Below are 17,684 nucleotides of genomic sequence, written 5' to 3'. Positions count from 1 at the left end.
TTCAACATAACATTCTAATGTCCTTTTCATATTTATTGACTTTCAGAAAATATATAGTAAAATTATCTGTGTTTTTTGCATCTGCAGCCAGGTGTAAGTCTGTTGGTAATTGAGATAAAGCATCTGGTACGATGTTTTCCTGTCCCTTTACGTACTGGATTAAAAATAAATTCTTGTAGGGCCATGGCCAACTGTATCAATCTAGTTTGTAATAGCTCACTTTTTAATGGGAATATCTAAGCTTTATGGTCGTTCTGGACTATGGTTAACATGCAGATTGCAAATGCTCTTGTGTAGTGTTCTGTCCCATGTCCTCTATCTTCTTCCTGGTACAAATGTATGGAGACCACAGTCCCAGGCATTAGTGGCTACACGGAAGGATAAGTGAAACATAGGCTATACCAAAAACTGTATCACTACTAGGTGTTCTTTGATCTGCATGAATTCCTTATTACTCCCCATCATCCACACCAAGGTATATTAGCCTTTCATAAGTTGATTATTGGTGGTCTATTAATAACTTTACCCCTAGGAATTTTCTAAAAAATCCTACCATTCCAAGGAACAACTTGACTTGCATTTCATTTGTTGGTGTAGGGCAGTGTTTTCTTGCATCTAACCAATTTCGATCAGGTTTGATCCCATTTGTACCCACTATATATCCTAAGAACTTGACCTGGCTTCTACCAAACTGAGATTTTCCCAGTTCTATTGTTTTACCTTGTGAATCTAGACTTTTGAAAAGTTGATATAAAGTCTCAAGGTGCTCAGTCCAGTCCTTTGAAATAATAGACCAGAATCCTTTTTCATAGTGTGTTACCTAAAACAGAGACAGACATATTCAGACCACTGGTAAGACTTTAAACTGATATGACCTTCCCTCGAATAGGAAAGCTGCATATTTCCTTGAATCCTTATGTAATGGTATCTGCCAGTATCCTTCTGCCAAGTCTCCTATGAATTTTATTAGTAATTCCTCAATGTGTGGTGGCCTGTCTTGCTCTGGCTAGATTATCCTATTTAATGTATGAGCAGTAACAATTGCACTAACCTGTCAGTTTCTTTAACCAAGACCAATGGACTATTGTAACAGCTGTCTGAAGATTCAGTAACGTTTCACAAAACTATTCTGTTTATTTCGTCTTTTTAGTGACTGGTAGCTACTGGTATTTGATATGGTTTGACAAAAAATGGTTTATGCTGTTATATCTTTAACTGGCACACAGTCATGTATTGGTCCAGGCCTTATGGAGAATTCTTTTATATGCTTCTTTGTTAGTGTTGTTACCTTTATTCTCTCTCTCTCTCTCTCCCTCCCCCCCCCCACTCCTAATATCATGATTTATTAATGTAATTTATTAAGTTGTCTTTATCATGCACTTATTGTAATCATATAAAAACTTTGGTCCACAATTATCTGTACTCTTTTGAATGTTAGTCATATGTGAGAGTCATGCAATTCAATGTCACCAGTTATATGTTTTTTTCCATAAGTGGATGTTATCACGTCCTTCCTAAAGTCTAACATAACTCCCTGTTCAGACAAGCAGCCTGTACCTAAAATCTCAGGAACATTTAATCCATAAATGAGTATCGGATAGTAACACACTATAATCATGAAAGCTTACCGTATTTACTCGAATCTAAGCTGCACCTGAAAAATGGTACTCGAAATCAAGGTGAAAGAAAAGTTTTAGACCGCACCTCCAAATCAAAACAAAGTAAGTCCATTGTAACATGAGACACAATTTAGGTCGAATGGATGAAGATACAGCTACAGAAGTTTGGTTCAAGTCGTAAGCTTAACAGTTAAGCTTTACCAAGTAGCCACTGGTATGTGTCAGGCGCTCCGTCCGTATTTATACGGGTACCATTCCTTTTTCACGTGCTTCGTCTAGTTTGAATCGATTGCTTATTTTGCTTTGATCTGATAAGTGCCGTTCTCTTGGTTACAGGTGTTTACACCACTCTAAGCTGAAAGTGCAGTATTGTATTGTGTCATGCATTGTTTGTCGCATTGTGATAATGAGTGTTTACGACCTGTCACCGCTCGCGGCATGGCTTGCTTTTGTGCTCGCTACCGCGGCTTACAATAAAAAAAGGAGAGGAATTGTCTCATAAGTGAAACAATGGCAAGAGACTTATTTGTTGTTACTTGCACGGCTGCTTTCTTTGATAATGATCAAAAAGAACCAAATAATATACTGCGTATGATAGATGACGTTCTGAACCACAGTTTAGCGAAAAATTTTCTCCGTTTGAAAATATTTGGAGACGCCTCTTTAGTACATTACATTCTGCACAGAAATTAGTCACCTAAGATTTAAAAATCTATTCAGTTGCCATGCTTCATTTCTGACTGTATCACTATTCAGCATAAAAATAATACGAATATAAACATGATATGATATGTATATTCTTCTGATGTTGTCTCACTCTAGTTTCGTAGTATATTAGGCAGATAGGATTTAAATGAGATAGCAGCAAACACGAAAGAATACACGGCATAATGTTTACATTCTTCTATCTTTTCTTTTAATTTATTTACTGACGCAGAGGTTTTGGCGCCAGTATTTATCTTTGTGCCTGCAAAGCACGCCTGTGTAGCGCTACATATCTTCAACGGCATAAGTTAGTTGTGGCGGCACCTACCAACATTTTTCAGAACTTCCGCTTACTTTGCACTCGATTCTAAGCCGCAGGTGGTTTTTTGGATTATAAAAACCTGAAAAAAGTGTGGCTTAGATTCGAGTAAATATGGTAATGTCACTAACACCTCTGATTGTATAGGTTTACTATTGTTCCTGTGGCTCATGTTACTTTAACTCCACATACCGGAAATGTCAGAAAAAGCTATAAAAATGATATGTTGTTGTAGAAAGTACTGATTTATCACATTTCCTGAATATAAATTATATTAACTGGTATGTTTTCCATTGGTTGTTCTGATTCTTCCAACAAGTCCTCTGAAATACCAGCTCCATCGTTGTACCAGTTGCAAATGTTTGCCAGGTGGTTCATATCAGTGCACACACTGCTGCAGATTGAAAATCTCATTCTGGAAACATCCTCCAGGCTGTGGCTAAGCCATGTCTCCGCAATATCCTTTCTTTCAGGAGTGCTAGTTCTGCAAGGTTCGCAGGAGAGCTTCTGTAAAGTTTGGAACGTAGGAGACGAGGTAGTGGCAGAAGTAAGGCTGTGAGGATGGGCGTGAGTCATGCTTGGGTAGCTCAGATGGTAGAGCACTTGCCCCCAAAAGACAAAGGTCCCGAGTTCAAGTCTCGGTCCGGCACACAGTTTTAATCTGCCAGAAAGTTTCAACTGTTGGATGATTAAAGTCACCACTGATGATTACAGTATGATTGGGGAATTTACATACAAGTGAACTGAGGCTTTCCCTAAAGTTTTAGGTTACAGCAGGAGATGAGTCTGGTGGGCAATAGAGGGATCCAATAATCATTTTATACCCACTTTTATACTGAGTCTTACCCAAACCATCTCACATGCAGTTTCAATTTCTACATCAGTGGATTTGAGTTTCTTGTCTACTGTGACAAATACACCACTTCCATTTCCCATTTGCCTATCCTTTGAATATACACTTAATTTTTTCCCAAAAATCTCCCTTCTATCAATTTCAGGTTTCAATCAGCTTTCTGTACCTAATATTATGTGGGATTCACTGATTTTCATGATTGCTTCAAACTCTGGCACTTTGTTACGAATGCTCCAGCAGTTTACCATTAGGATTTTAATACTCTCTCCTGTGGGCGGCATATCTTTTGGTCTTACACTGATACTTCTGGATTTCCAATAGCCATCACATAATCTAAAAAACCCTTGTGTGCCCCTCACATACAGTCAGCTACCTGAGTAGCAGCCTGTGATGTGTAGTGCATAGCTGACCTAGTTAGGAGAAGCCTACAGTTCTCAATCCTATGGTGGAAGACCAGCAAGTCGCAGTCTACCTTGCCACAGAACGTTCAGTCTCTTCCACTCGACTCAGAACCAAAAGGCCACAATCAGTTCTGGAGACAATGTATCATTTGTCCCAATGTGCGCCACAATCTGCAGTCGGTTCCCTCAATGGCTGCCAGAACAGCCTTTTCAACATGCTGAATGAGACCCCCAGGCATACAAACAGAGTGCACCTTGTATCCTTTCATTTGCTATACGTTTGAACCGATGATGATTAATAGACCCCTACCCTTTTGTGTTTGCCTCCTCCTGACACTGGGCAAACGAGTTTCCCCAAAACAGGTGAAAAGAGTCCCACTGGCTCAGTTTAAGTTTTAGTGAAAGACAGCACCTCAAACTTGCTTGGGGGATCGGTACAACACCCTGAGTCCTCCCTGGTCCCTGTCCAAGACACTTAGATCTATCATTGACATACCACTCGCAGCCACGTGGATGGGTAATGACGCATCCTGTACTTTCTGCAGAGGAGACAGGACCCTTAGGAGAGAACAGTACTTGAGGTTGCTCTGGTATATGAATCACAGGTACACGACTCTCAGAGGCTCTTCCAACACACTGATTCGCAGCAGTCACGGCAATTTCCACGGATATTGTTATATGCATGACAATATTTCAAGAACCACAAAAAATTTACTGGCTAAAAGGAACTCAACTCTTCGTTGGTCCTTACCTGACACTGATGTTCCCTATGCCTTATGCAGACAACGAAGACCAGGCACATGTGGCTGCATTCATTCATTTAGCCAAATATGTAATTTCAAGTATCCAGGTAAAGTCTTCTGCCTTATTATCTTGGAGCAAGCCTTCAAACAACAGCATCTTACCATTGTGAGACTGTTGAACACACCACTTAGTGCATAAAAATTTTGCCAACACAATCCTAAATTGTTATGGCAGTAATGTCCCCTGATCTCCTTTTACTCCCATCATGGTATAGGACCTCTCTCTACGAGATTCATGTAACCAATTCATATCGAGATGCATTATCCCATACATTACGAAATATCTTTCTACCCTTAAATCAGTTTTCTATTCTCAAGGCAGCTTAGCCCCTTTTATAGCTAGAACTTACTTTTGGACTACCTAGCTTACCTGTGTATTGAGGCTCTCATGCCTTCCTGCACCCCGAGTTTACTTTAAAAGATTTATACTTATGCATTATCCTTGGCCTACACTAACGTGCATACGTGGATGTTAGCTCACCACTTACTTCCCAAGGTGGCTTTCTGCTTCTCTTTCCCCCCCAGTGACCATGACAATGCTAACATCTAGCACCTGACCATCAGCTGAATAGTTATTTGACTACACTGTATATCATTTTATTTTATATGTGTTGGCTATTATATAGTATTTTCACTTTCTTAATAACTGTTTTCCTCATCGGTTGCATTTAAAAGGATTCACAGTGCACTGAAATAATTCTCAATATTCACTAGTATCTATGTTCATTTCCTCTCCTCTGTGAAGTTGGAGAAGGTCGTTTTGTTGCTATCTGACGTTCTCCACTTCTATAAATTGTCATTAAATTTTGCACACAATAGGCAGCATGACACAAGATTGTTGCTATGTTGTCGCACGACAGCTACCCTCTCATCAACTTTAAAGAAGGTAGAAGAAGCAATTGCATCCTTGTGCTATATGTACTTAAAAAATAATTATAGTCTAAGGAAGTTAAAAAATGAAACGAAGAAATGAGATAGATCCTCCTAGGAATCTAGTCTAGTTCTATTGTCATGTCCTGGAACATGCCCCCGCCATAAAACATTCTGTTTCCCAACTGTTGATTTGAAAAAAGAGCTATCTGTAGATCATGAGGATCTCCCCATTATTTAAATCACTACAAACAAATACCTCAGAGCAATTATTTATTTGGTTATTGCCTGCACCTTACAGAACTTACTTTCTGCTCCCTATTGACACCTTTGGTGAGGAACAATAGCTTTCATTACTTTCGCCTAGGCTGCTTTCACCAGAGTATAATCCCCAAGATCCTTGTTGAATGGGTCCAACCCTTAAATAATATTGTTGTTGTTGTTGTTTTCAGTCCTGAGACTGGTTTGATGCAGCTCTCCATGCTACTCTCTCCTGTGCAAGCTTCTTCATCTCCCAGTACTTACTGCAACCTACATCTTTCTGAATCTGTTTAGTGTATTCATCTCTTGGTCTCCCTCTACGATTTTTACCCTCCACACTGCCCTCCAATGCTAAATTTGTGATCCCTTGATGCCTCATAACATGTCCTACCAACCGGTCCCTTCTTCTTGTCAAGTTGTGCCACAAACTCCTCTTCTCCCCAATTCTATCCAATACCTCCTCATTAGTTATGTGATCCACCCATCTAATCTTCAGCACTCTTCTGTAGCACCACATTTTGAAAGCTTCTATTCTCTTCTTGTCCAAACTATTTATCGTCCATTTTCACTTTCATACATGGCTACACTCCATACAAATACTTTCAGAAACGACTTCCTGACACTTAAATCTATACTCGATGTTAACAAATTTCTCTTCTTCAGAAACGCTTTCCTTGCCGTTGCCAGTCTACATTTTATATCCTCTCTACTTCGACCATCATCAGTTATTTTGCTCCCCAAATAGCAAAACTCCTTTACTACTTTAGGTGTCTCATTTCCTAATCTAATTCCCTCAGCATCACCCGACTTAGTTCGACTACATTCCATTATCCTTGTTTTGCTTTTGTTGATGTTCATCTTGTATAATCCTTTCAAGACACTGTCCATTCCGTTCAACTGCTCTTCCAAGTCCTTTGCTGTCTCTGACAGAATTACAATGTCATCAGCGAACCTCAACGTTTTTATTTCTTCTCCATGGACTTTAATACCTACTCCGAATTTTTCTTTTGTTTCCTTTACTGCTTGCTCAATATACAGATTGAATAACATTGGGGAGAGGCTACAACCCTGTCTCACTCCCTTCCCAACCACTGCTTCCCTTTCATGTCCCTCGACTCTTATAACTGCCATCTGGTTTCTGTACAAATTGTAAATAGCCTTTCGCTCCCGGTATTTTACCCTACCACCTTTAGAATTTGAAAGAGATTATTCCAGTCAACATTGTGAAAAGCTTTCTCTAAGTCTACAAATGCTAGAAATGTAGGTTTGCCTTTCATTAATCTATTTTCTAAGATAAGTCGTAGGGTCAGTATTGCCACACGTGTTCCAACATTTCTGCTGAATCCAAACTGATCTTCACCGAGGTTGGCTTCTACCAGTTTTTCCATTCGCCTGTAAAGAATTCGCGTTAGTATTTTGCAGCTGTGACTTAATTAAACTGATAGTTCAGTAATTTTCACATCTGTCAACACCTGCTTTCTTTGGGATTGGAATTATTATATTCTTCTTGAAGTCTGAGGGTATTTCACCTGTCTCATACATCGTGCTCACCAGATGGTAGAGTTTTGTCAGGACTGGCTCTCCCAAGGCCGTCAGTAGTTCCAATGGAATGTTGTCTACTCCCGGGACCTTGCTTCGACTCAGGTCTTTCAGTGCTCTGTCAAACTCTTCACTCAGTATCGTATCTCCCATTTCATCTACATCCTCTTCCATTTCCGTAATATTGTCCTCAAGTACATCGCCCTTGTATAGACCCTCTATATACTCCTTCCACCTTTCTGCTTTCCCTTCTTTGCTTAGAACTGGGTTTCCATCTGAGCTCTTGATATTTATACAAGTGGCTCTCTTTTCTCCAAAGGTCTCTTTAATTTTCCTGTAGGCAGTATCTATCTTACCCCTAGTGAGACAAGCCTCTACATCCTTACATTTGTCCTCTAGCCGTCCCTGCTTAGCCATTTTGCACTTCCTGTCGATCTCATTTTTGAGACGTTTGTATTCCCTTTTGCCTGTTTCATTTACTGCATTTTTTTATTTTCTCCTTTCATCAATTAAATTCAATATTTCTTCTGTTACCCAAGGATTTCTATTAGCCCTCGTCTTTTTACCTACTTGATCCTCTGCTGCCTTCACTACTTCATCCCTCAGAGCTACCCATTCTTCTTCTACTGTATTTCTTTCCCCCATTCCTGTCAATTGTTCCCTTATGCTCTCCCTGAAACTCTGTACAACCTCTGGTTTAGTCAGTTTATCCAGGTCCCATCTCCTTAAATTCCCACCTTTTTGCAGTTTCTTCAGTTTTAATCTACAGTTCATAACCAATAGATTGTGGTCAGAATCCACATCTGCCCCAGGAAATGTTTTACAATTTAAAACCTGGTTCCTAAATCTCTGTCTTACCATTATATAATCTATCTGATACCTTCTAGTACCTCCAGGATTCTTCCATGTATACAACCTTCTTTTATGATTCTTGAACCAAGTGTTAGCTATACCCTTAAATAAACGTTAATAAACCACTAACTTTGCACTATCCCCTACAGTAAATGTCTTCCCTCACATGAAAAAATCTCTACAATAACACCTTAACTAGATGCCTTTCCTCTAATAACTTTTTAGATTTTCTTATGGCTATTGTAATACTTGGGATCGAGAATTTATACTCATAGTTTCTCTAGACTAATTGGAGACCAGTACTTCCTTTTAAATTTTTTTCTACGAATCATAGCCAGAAGTAAATTCCTCAATCCTCAGGGTGTGCTGTCTCCCACTCAAATGCACTACCTTCTAAACAACTGAGCGCAGAATCTATTTTTTTTTTTTTTTTAATCTTCCCACGATTTCAGGAGTGACCTAAAGAATACCCTCAGAAAGTAAGTGGGATGTATCTCCCCCTCTGGTTTGAGCTTTGGGAATCGTTCCCATAAATTTGTCTGACTTTCTACTTGCAATTCCTCAAGCAATTCTGCTGATAGTCCATTATCTGCACTTCATTCTTTCTGTTTGATTCCTTTTTTTTTTATTTTATTTTATTTTATTTTTTTTTTGTCCTGTCTTTTCGAGTTCCTCCCAAATTCCCTTCACGCTTTTCAAAATCATCTGCAGTTATCTCAGTCACACTCTAAGTTAACAAGAACAGAACCTATAATTTTAAGTTAACAAGAACAGAACCTATAATAGCCATCACCTCTGAATCCTTATTTTGTTCTAACATCTCCAGTTTTCTAAGCATATCTGAGATATATTCATAAACTGTTTTAAACTTCTGTTTGTTAACCTCTCAAAATTGTTTGTTAAATTCATTTCCAACTGAAATTCTTCACTTAACTCAGTTACTGTTGTTTGTGATCTACTATGTTTGAATCAAGTTTGGTACGCAATCCTGTTCTAAGATTTATTATGTTTGTATTTAACTCTTCGACTGCCTTATCGAACTTCGCAGTCATCTTCTCTGTAAACACTCTTAATACCTATTCTACAGCTTGCAACCTACTTTGGGTGACTAAAGGCACATACCAAACAATAACAGTCTACTGATAAACCTCCACTGCAACACAGCTCATAAAAGGTTTGTGGCAATCTCACCATGTAGTGCTGCCAATGAGAAGTTAGAGCAACACAGTGGGTGGTCTGTGACGCTGATGCTGCTGGCACTTAGGGAACAGCTGACCAGACTGTAATCAACTGCCTAATGTCAACATGGAACTGCTTTTATGCAAGCTCCATTTTTTCTAACCACAGACTTAATATACTATTCTGATTCTTGAATATTTTTGCAGGAGTTAATATTTACTATGCAACCATTTGACACCTTGCGAAATTTCTGTTTCTGCTAGTAATAACTTATGCACCAGTTGTTGACCGCTTGCTATGGATAACAACTACAAATTCTGGAGAAAAGTTTCTGGACAATGCTATAATTTCCTTTTAATTTTGACTTCTTCTCATCTTCTCTACCAAATGATGTTACTTGCTGACACAGACACATCCAGTCGTCCCTGTGCAGGTACCAGAAATGCAATATGGCTACCTTTGTAATGGTCCATTTCCATATATATTTTACAGTCACTGCAAAATGTAAATTTCACTTTCTTGCACTTTTAAACTAGTTGCAGGAGTATTGCGGCCCAGACATCTTGGGTTCAGACTCTTTTTCCTTTGTTGCAATGCCTCGTCAGCCTGAAAAGTTTCTTAAAAGAACAATGGTCTCAACCTCTTCCTCTATCAAATATGTATATTCGACTCCTATTACAACATAAACATTGTGTTTTACAGGAGCTTACAGCTCTCAATTATACAGTCTAATTCATGAACAATGGTGGTTTGCGCAGGTCAGGCACGGATGGGGTTCGCATTGTTGCTGGTTCCAAGTGACAGTTGTGGTACATGCATGCAAATGCTTTGCATTTGAAGAAAGTGTGTATCCTGCAAATTACATCTCACACTTCGTTGCATAGATTTTTCTCTTATCACCATCAGCGATGAAAATTCACAACAAATGGAATGAAAATTCATTTAATACTTAACGTGATCATATTTAATGCTCACATTGCCTAAAACATTTACAGCAAAGCACTCAGAACTACTGAATGCTCATTGGCTGTTGGTGAATGCCTGATGCAGGTGTGCAGAACGAGCCCAAACTCGACCGCCATCGTTCGTGACTCCAACTATTGCATTCTACAATGTCTCTTGTATATCAGAGCCATTAAGCAATGACTGATATTTCTTCATAGAGACGTCAACAACTATGTCTCGGACTCTGGAGTTTCTATGGGCTGAAGTGTCCTCCTAGACAGGATGTAAGTGGCATGGACTAATCACTCACAAGTGCTGCAACACGCCATAACATCGCAGACAATGGACACATTTTGCACATACGCTGTGTTCATCCTAGCATGTGGTCCTTGTCTGTCTACAAAATGTGGGTTGTAAACATCTACTAAACTGAAAAGAAAATGCCTTTTAATAATTGCGGACTCCATTCATTGGATAGAAAGATCAAGGTGTAATACGTTGCTTTACTCCAATCTGGTGCTGGTCTGATAGCATTAGGAATCTATCTTTCAAGTAATCATTTGAGTCCTGAAAGAGGAGTACAAAGACCTGTATCATCATGCAACAAACATACGGGATAATGTGGTAACACTGGAGTATGTTCTTACAATTTATTAATTTTATGGGAACACCAAGAAATTGGATAAATGTGTTCTTAATGAACAAACTAAACAATAAATCACTATTCCCATAGGAGTCAATTTGTCTGCACTAGGATAAGAGTAGGAATAAATGTAAAGCCTCATAGTTGAGGGGTTGACAGGCACAGGAACAAAATAAATTATCACTACACAAACAATGTCCTTCCCTAGGCACACATTCATGTGTGCACCTCCCATTCTTCAAACCCTTAAAACTAACTCACTGCCCTCTTCTCTTCACCAAGAACCTCTACTTAAATTCCTCTCTTTTTTTTTGTCTTCATCTTTGACTGCTTTTTGTCTGTATGTGGAGGGGGAAGTGAGCAATGACTGCTCTGCAATGCATTACTGCGACCATACATTATGCAGGTTACCACTGTAATATAGATCTGTGATCCGAGGACTGTGGGGCCCTGCTTGATATTGACGTATTTCCTTCAATTATCAATTCTAAGGGGTTTATTACCCATATTGTGATTAATGAGCTGACGGGAGATGCAGAGGCTTCCAAGTATTATAATATTCTCGTCAAAGTATTTAGCAAGAAAGTAAATTAGATATAACTACAACTGCTCACCAAATATGAAACTCATATTTATTATTTTACTTCACCAGAAAAAAGGAAACATTTCCTGGTTTTAACAACGTGTTTATAATTCTGTATCTCATGCTGTGACAAAGAATAAATTACATTTTCTCCCTATATGTTTCAACAACATTATGATATGACATCTTTAAGGAATGCTTTAAGTTTTGTGTACACATTTCTCATTGACTTCAGCCATCTGTCCTGGAAAGTAAATGCATCAGATCCCTCCATAATACTTCTTTCGCTGAACAAAAATTTCAACAAGCAACAGAATTGTTTGGAATATTATAAACACAATTACATACACTATACAAAAAGTGGTTGATGACACATGAGCAAGGCCTATAAAAGCAAAAATGCAAGCTATCTTGTAAATAATAAAAACCTGGAGGATTATAAAAAAGCAACTTTTTTTCATAATAGTAGCTTTTTGTTTTCACAGTAGCATTTCCATGCATATGAGTACAAAACTTTGAAATCAATCAACATACTTAAATACAAAAAACAAATTCCTCTTTGTTTTGAATTACACATCCTTACAATTAGTGACAAGAACAGACAGTATCAAGTAGGCCAAAATAAATCTTCAAGTTCACAATGAATAAGCAATCCACATAATTAAGCTGGATTTGGCTGTCAATTAAGAATAACTCGAGTTCACTGTTCCAATAATAAATTCACCTTTATCATACTGCTGCTTTTCAAATAATTATCTCTGTTAAAAATGTTTGTGCATTATTTATGTCATAGTTCCAAAAACTGGATTGTGGCGACATATACTTGGCCCATATTCTTCATAAGCTGCTTTTGTGTGACAAACCTGGTAAAATTCAGGCTGAAACAAAAGAATTGTTCATCAGTTAAGGGGAATAATCCAGCACTTAGAAGCCAGAAATACTGCTTAAAGAAGAATTCTGCAACATACTACAAATATTATTTGATTCAAACAGATGGACTCAAATTAAAATTCTCACACTTACTGAACCATAAATAGATTCTGAATGAACTAAATAATATCTGAAAGTAGATATAATTTAGTTTTCAAATAGTACTGTTGGAATATTGCTAGAACAAACAGTTTCAATTGTAGCATAGAATTTTTTTTGCTTTTGTTATTAAAATACGGCCTCGTCGACAACGAGACCAAATATACAACTGGAGTGCTCTATGCATTTCGTGAAACTGCAATTTTATAAGTAAAAGCTAAGATTAGTCAAGGTTCTCCAAGTAAAAGAGTGCCACCCTCATAACCTAACATAAACCTGAATTAGAACAACTGAACCTTATCCTTTGCCAGGGCTGGGGTTTGATTATCTAGCATTGTGCCCTGAAATGAAGGACATCCTACCTAACTTCCTTCCCATCCCTCCGAACGAAAGTGGTGTTCCATGGCCCGCCCAATCTTCACAACATCCTTGTACATCCATATGCCAATTCCACTCCCAAGCCCTGACCACAGGGATCACAAACCTGTAAAACAACCAGGCGCAAGACCTGCCCAATACACCCAGCCAGCACTTCCTACTCCAGTCCTGTCAGGAGCTTATCCTAAGCCATCAGAGACAGGGCCACCTGTGAAAATAGCCATGTCATGTACCAACACTGCTGCAAATCACTGCACAGCTCTTTATGACAATATGACAACCAATCAATTTTCCGTCAGAATGAACGGTCACCACCAAACTATGGCCTTGAATAAAGTTCACTACCCGGTCACAAAGCATGCAGCCAGGCAAATCATGCTCCATTTCAATGCTTGCTTCACAAGCCAGGCCATCCTTACACCCATCAGCAGCCTCTCTGAACTACGAAGATGGCAATTATCCTTGCAACACATCTTTCATTCCCATAATCCTCCTGGCCTCAATGTCCACTAACCCACTGTCCCCAAGACCTTCCACTGAACAGCTTCCTCTCTCTCTGTCCTATTACTCCCTCACAAGCCACGTCACCTTCATTGTGTGTCGCTCCTCACTGACTCTGACATTCGTGCATCACATGACTAGCCTGTACATCTGCCTCTCCTCCCTCCCACATTTTTAGCCAGCAACTGGCTGTCTCCCTCCGAGTTGCTAGTTACCCACCTAACTTTTCTTTTTTTTCTGCCTCCTGCTTCACTATCTCTTCCAACACCACTGCCAAAATACGATCCTGGCATTGTGCATCCAGCTGGCACCATATAGTAGCACAGGTGTGTGTGTGTGTGTGTGTGTGTGTGTGTGTGTGTGTGTGTGTGTGTGTGGGCGCGAGCACCTGTCGATGACTCAATGCTGCTGCTTCTTGGTAAGTGATCTCCTTTGTTCCTAAAGTATTTACATTCTACCAGAACTTTCCTACTATAATCATCTGCATAGCAATATGTTCTAAAAGTAGAGACTTTGAATGTAAATACTCAAATATGATGACTTTTTCTTATTTCTCATCAATATTTAAAGAAATTAAAATGCAGCACAAATTTATTACTGCAGCTTTAAATACCAGTCTGACGAAAATGTTTTCAAGTAGTTAACAGAGTATTTCATCTGGCATGGTTTTCAAATAGGAAATTAACCAGATCAGATTATCACTCGGCAAAAGGAATTACAGGAAGCTAACTTGGTCACAGGACTATGTACAGTCATGCTCAAGTTAAAGTAGTGCCCCTGTTACCTGACGGTGGAAGCTAGCTGTAAATTTTTTTTTAAAGCTCCACTAAAATGCCTGCAGGCTGAGAGATATCGTGGTAGCAAAGTGTGGAATGTTGCAAGCTAGTACGCCTAGGGGTGTTGGTTTGATCCTACTACAAAATGAATATACTTTTTCTTTCTTTTTTTATTCTTGGTGTACTTTTTATTTTGATCACAGTGATTACCATCTTCATTACAACAGTTACAAAATGGATGAAAAAGTGATAAAATTCAGTTGACTTAATATGCAGTATGCACATATCAATTTATTTGTTATATTATGATCATAACTTTTAGAGTGACAGTTATAACACAAACCTAAGTAAGACAAATTTTTCTCACATCATGGAAATTGTGTGAAGAATGCCTCGCCATAGCATTATTTAATTTAGAATAAATTTAAGAGGAGAGTTATGTCATCAACATTCTGAATATAAGTTTTTCATGTATTAAATCTGTATTCAAAAACCAGATGGCACCTTAAGCTAAATTACCATTCAGTTCATTCTCTGACCAGCATCCTACACTTTTGGGGGGACGGGGTGGGGGTGGAGAGAGACGCTATTGGCTAAATGCAATTTATTTTTAAATTGTACCAGAATAACAGTTCTCATGTACGAATGAGACATCAGTTTCAAAAATGGCCAATTACATTACGCCACAAACACGAGGCACAATGGCTAGATCATTTGTTCAGTTTGTCTGTAACAGAAGTAATGCCCCAGCTGTGTTTTGGTATGCATGCTACTTTTTTCATTTGGTATGGCCTACTGTCAGGGTGTATATGCGGACAAGGAAAAAAATTTCCAAATTTTTCCCGGATTTCCTGGTTAAAAATACACTTTCTCCCGGATGAAAACAGGCGTTTTCCGTGTTAAGTGACAGTATATTTTCCCTTATCAATCCTTTGAATGGTTATGGTTTTATACACGGAGGTAGAATTTCCCGGCACTTTATAAAACAAAACTCAGGGAAAAAGACACGTTTTGGAAATATCTTTGATGTGCAGCAACATGTACGCTGCTTTTCATATTATGAAAGTATACACTGAAACTCCACCAAACACCACATGTTACTTTCCGAAACATTGAAATCGAGATTGCGATGCGCATTTGTAAGCCACTCATAGCTCATGTCACGTGATCTCGCCAGACGATGGCAGCGGACATTCAAAGCATAGGACACATGATGTAGCCAGCCAACAGCAACATCACTGTTGAGTAGCACGAACAACACATGGAAAGTTAATAGTTTAAATTAATATACAAAGTGTTGATACAATAAAAGCAAAGCTTTCACATATAATATTGGTCTCTAAGATTAATAAGCTGCAAGAGAAGCTAAGCTTTCGCATATGATGTTGAACTTTTTTCCGCGTGTTACAGTTAAGATGTATCACACAACTGTGCCAGTAGAATTTTTAATAATGACATAAATGTCTGAACTTCAGGGTTTTAAATTCTTCTAAATGGCTCATCATCAAAGGGTTGATTTTTAAATGAGAGTCAAACGCTCTGTGGTTTAACAAATTCATGGTACATTCTCGCACATAGTTAAACTTGCGTAGAGGGATATTTACTTTGAAAGTAACTGTTTTCAAATCACCATTCGCAATATTTTCCAGCGACCTGTTAGAAATAGGTTCGTTTCAGCAGTTGCCAGAGAGCGCAAATAACAGGCAACACCGCACTTGCGCAGCTATCATGACGTACGAAGCCCATATGTACATACGTGTAAAATATTAAAAGACCAAACATTATGTCATAAAAGAAACAACACATCAGAGGATACTGCAAGAGCATCGGAATTTTGTGAATCATACTAAAATGTGCACATGTCCAGATTCCCAATGAAGTAGACCTTGACCTGATATAAAGCTTTTCAGTGTGTTTTATGTACATTTTAAAATAAAATCTGAAACTAATGACATATTTTAGCCTTCCGTAATGATGTGAATGCATTTTAATTCACTTGATAGCTTCCGGCCACAGATATCCGTTTTGTTTTCATTTGACGTGAGAGTAAACGAGGGGGAAACAACAAAATCACTAAATGTAAACACAGGTCACGTGGAGACTACCCACTATAACTCTTACTGCTCTGTGCATCAGCCCCGTATCTACGATATTAGCTTACTGGGTCAATACAAAAAGAAATCGAATTTTCAAAAATATGTTCATCTTGTAGCACATATCTTTCTGAAAAGTCTGAAACATAAAACATTTGTGTTCGAGGAAATGTTAAGACATATTATTTGGTCTTAAGTGTGCCAAAGTGCAGTGCCACGCTCTTCATAAAGCATTCTCCTTCGGCACACCACTGTATTTCGCTCTGTGGAATTGAAACGCGTATATTTTGTAATGGATGCCATCAAACTATATTCAGGACAGTGGAAATCGAAATGTCCTGTGGTGCCTCTCCTGCTCCCAGTCAGTCTGTTTGATAGCCTGCCCCTCTTTAAAAAAAAAAATCTCGCAATTAATAGCGGATAGGATTATTTGTAATCAGGAGAACAAGAACACTTCAGAAAATTTGCACTCTTTATTGCCTATTAGCTAATAACTTGCTATTTTGTGTGATATAAAATTAAATATAGGATACATAAAACCAAAAAAGACAAGAGATAAGCAAGAAAGTACACACGTCTTCAATCCTTAGCTCCTAGCACTTTTTTCTTTCTAATCTTACTACAGCTTTACATGGCGTGCTTTCCTTTCTGCGAAAGAATCTATTACCTCATCAAAGTCCATCAAACATTTTGCTACATGAAAAATCGAAATGTCGATATCTAATACTGAAAAAGCTGTTAACACAAATAATACCCAAGACCGGTGTGGTTTCTCAATCTGATTACGTCTATTTTGTCACTGTCTGCTAGATAAAACAAAATAGGCCTTTCTAATATTGCAGCAATTTTGAAACACACCAAATAAAAGAGTGTTTCTAACAATACAGAATACAATTCACGAAGTAACAATATCAAATGCCTATGACACCTACTACAAGCAAAATGTTTTATGTTAGGAAATAGTTTCACGTTTCATTCATATGCACCAGTTTCTCAAACATGAGATCGAAAAGTAGTATTACAAAATTTTTATATAAGTTTTAATCATCTTATTCTTCCATAATTTGTGTGATGCCCCTGTTTCTTCTCCTTCCTTGTTCTAACAATCTTGTCATCACCAACTCTGTAGCTATTTCTGCCATTGTCAAAATTTGTTCGACGATTAACTTCACTAACACTGCCAGAATCACAGGTTTAGTTATCCCGCAATTATTTTCCGGTTAGGCGCTATTACGTGTTCGTACAACACGTTTTCTGCTTTACTTCCAAAATAGAACTAAAGCGGCTGCTAGCAGGGGACTGTACAATTGGTCCTTACTAGTATAGGGATCTGGT

The 17,684-nt window shown here is 38.4% G+C and overlaps 1 protein-coding gene across 1 annotated transcript in view; it reads right to left on the bottom strand.

The window, feature by feature from the left end:
* Positions 1–11,599: 11,599 nt before the first annotated feature.
* The window catches only part of LOC126259643 (actin-related protein 3), an 86,250-nt gene continuing 80,165 nt past the window's right edge, over positions 11,600–17,684 (bottom strand). Inside the window, exon 8 of the mRNA XM_049956574.1 lies at positions 11,600–12,450. Coding sequence (XP_049812531.1) covers positions 12,355–12,450 — 96 coding nt within the window. The 3' untranslated portion in view covers positions 11,600–12,354. The remainder of the gene's footprint in view (positions 12,451–17,684) is intronic.

Source organism: Schistocerca nitens, chromosome 5 (assembly GCF_023898315.1).
Source record: "Schistocerca nitens isolate TAMUIC-IGC-003100 chromosome 5, iqSchNite1.1, whole genome shotgun sequence".
NCBI classification, from domain to species: Eukaryota; Metazoa; Arthropoda; class Insecta; order Orthoptera; family Acrididae; genus Schistocerca; species Schistocerca nitens.
This window is presented reverse-complemented; position numbering and strand designations above follow the sequence as displayed.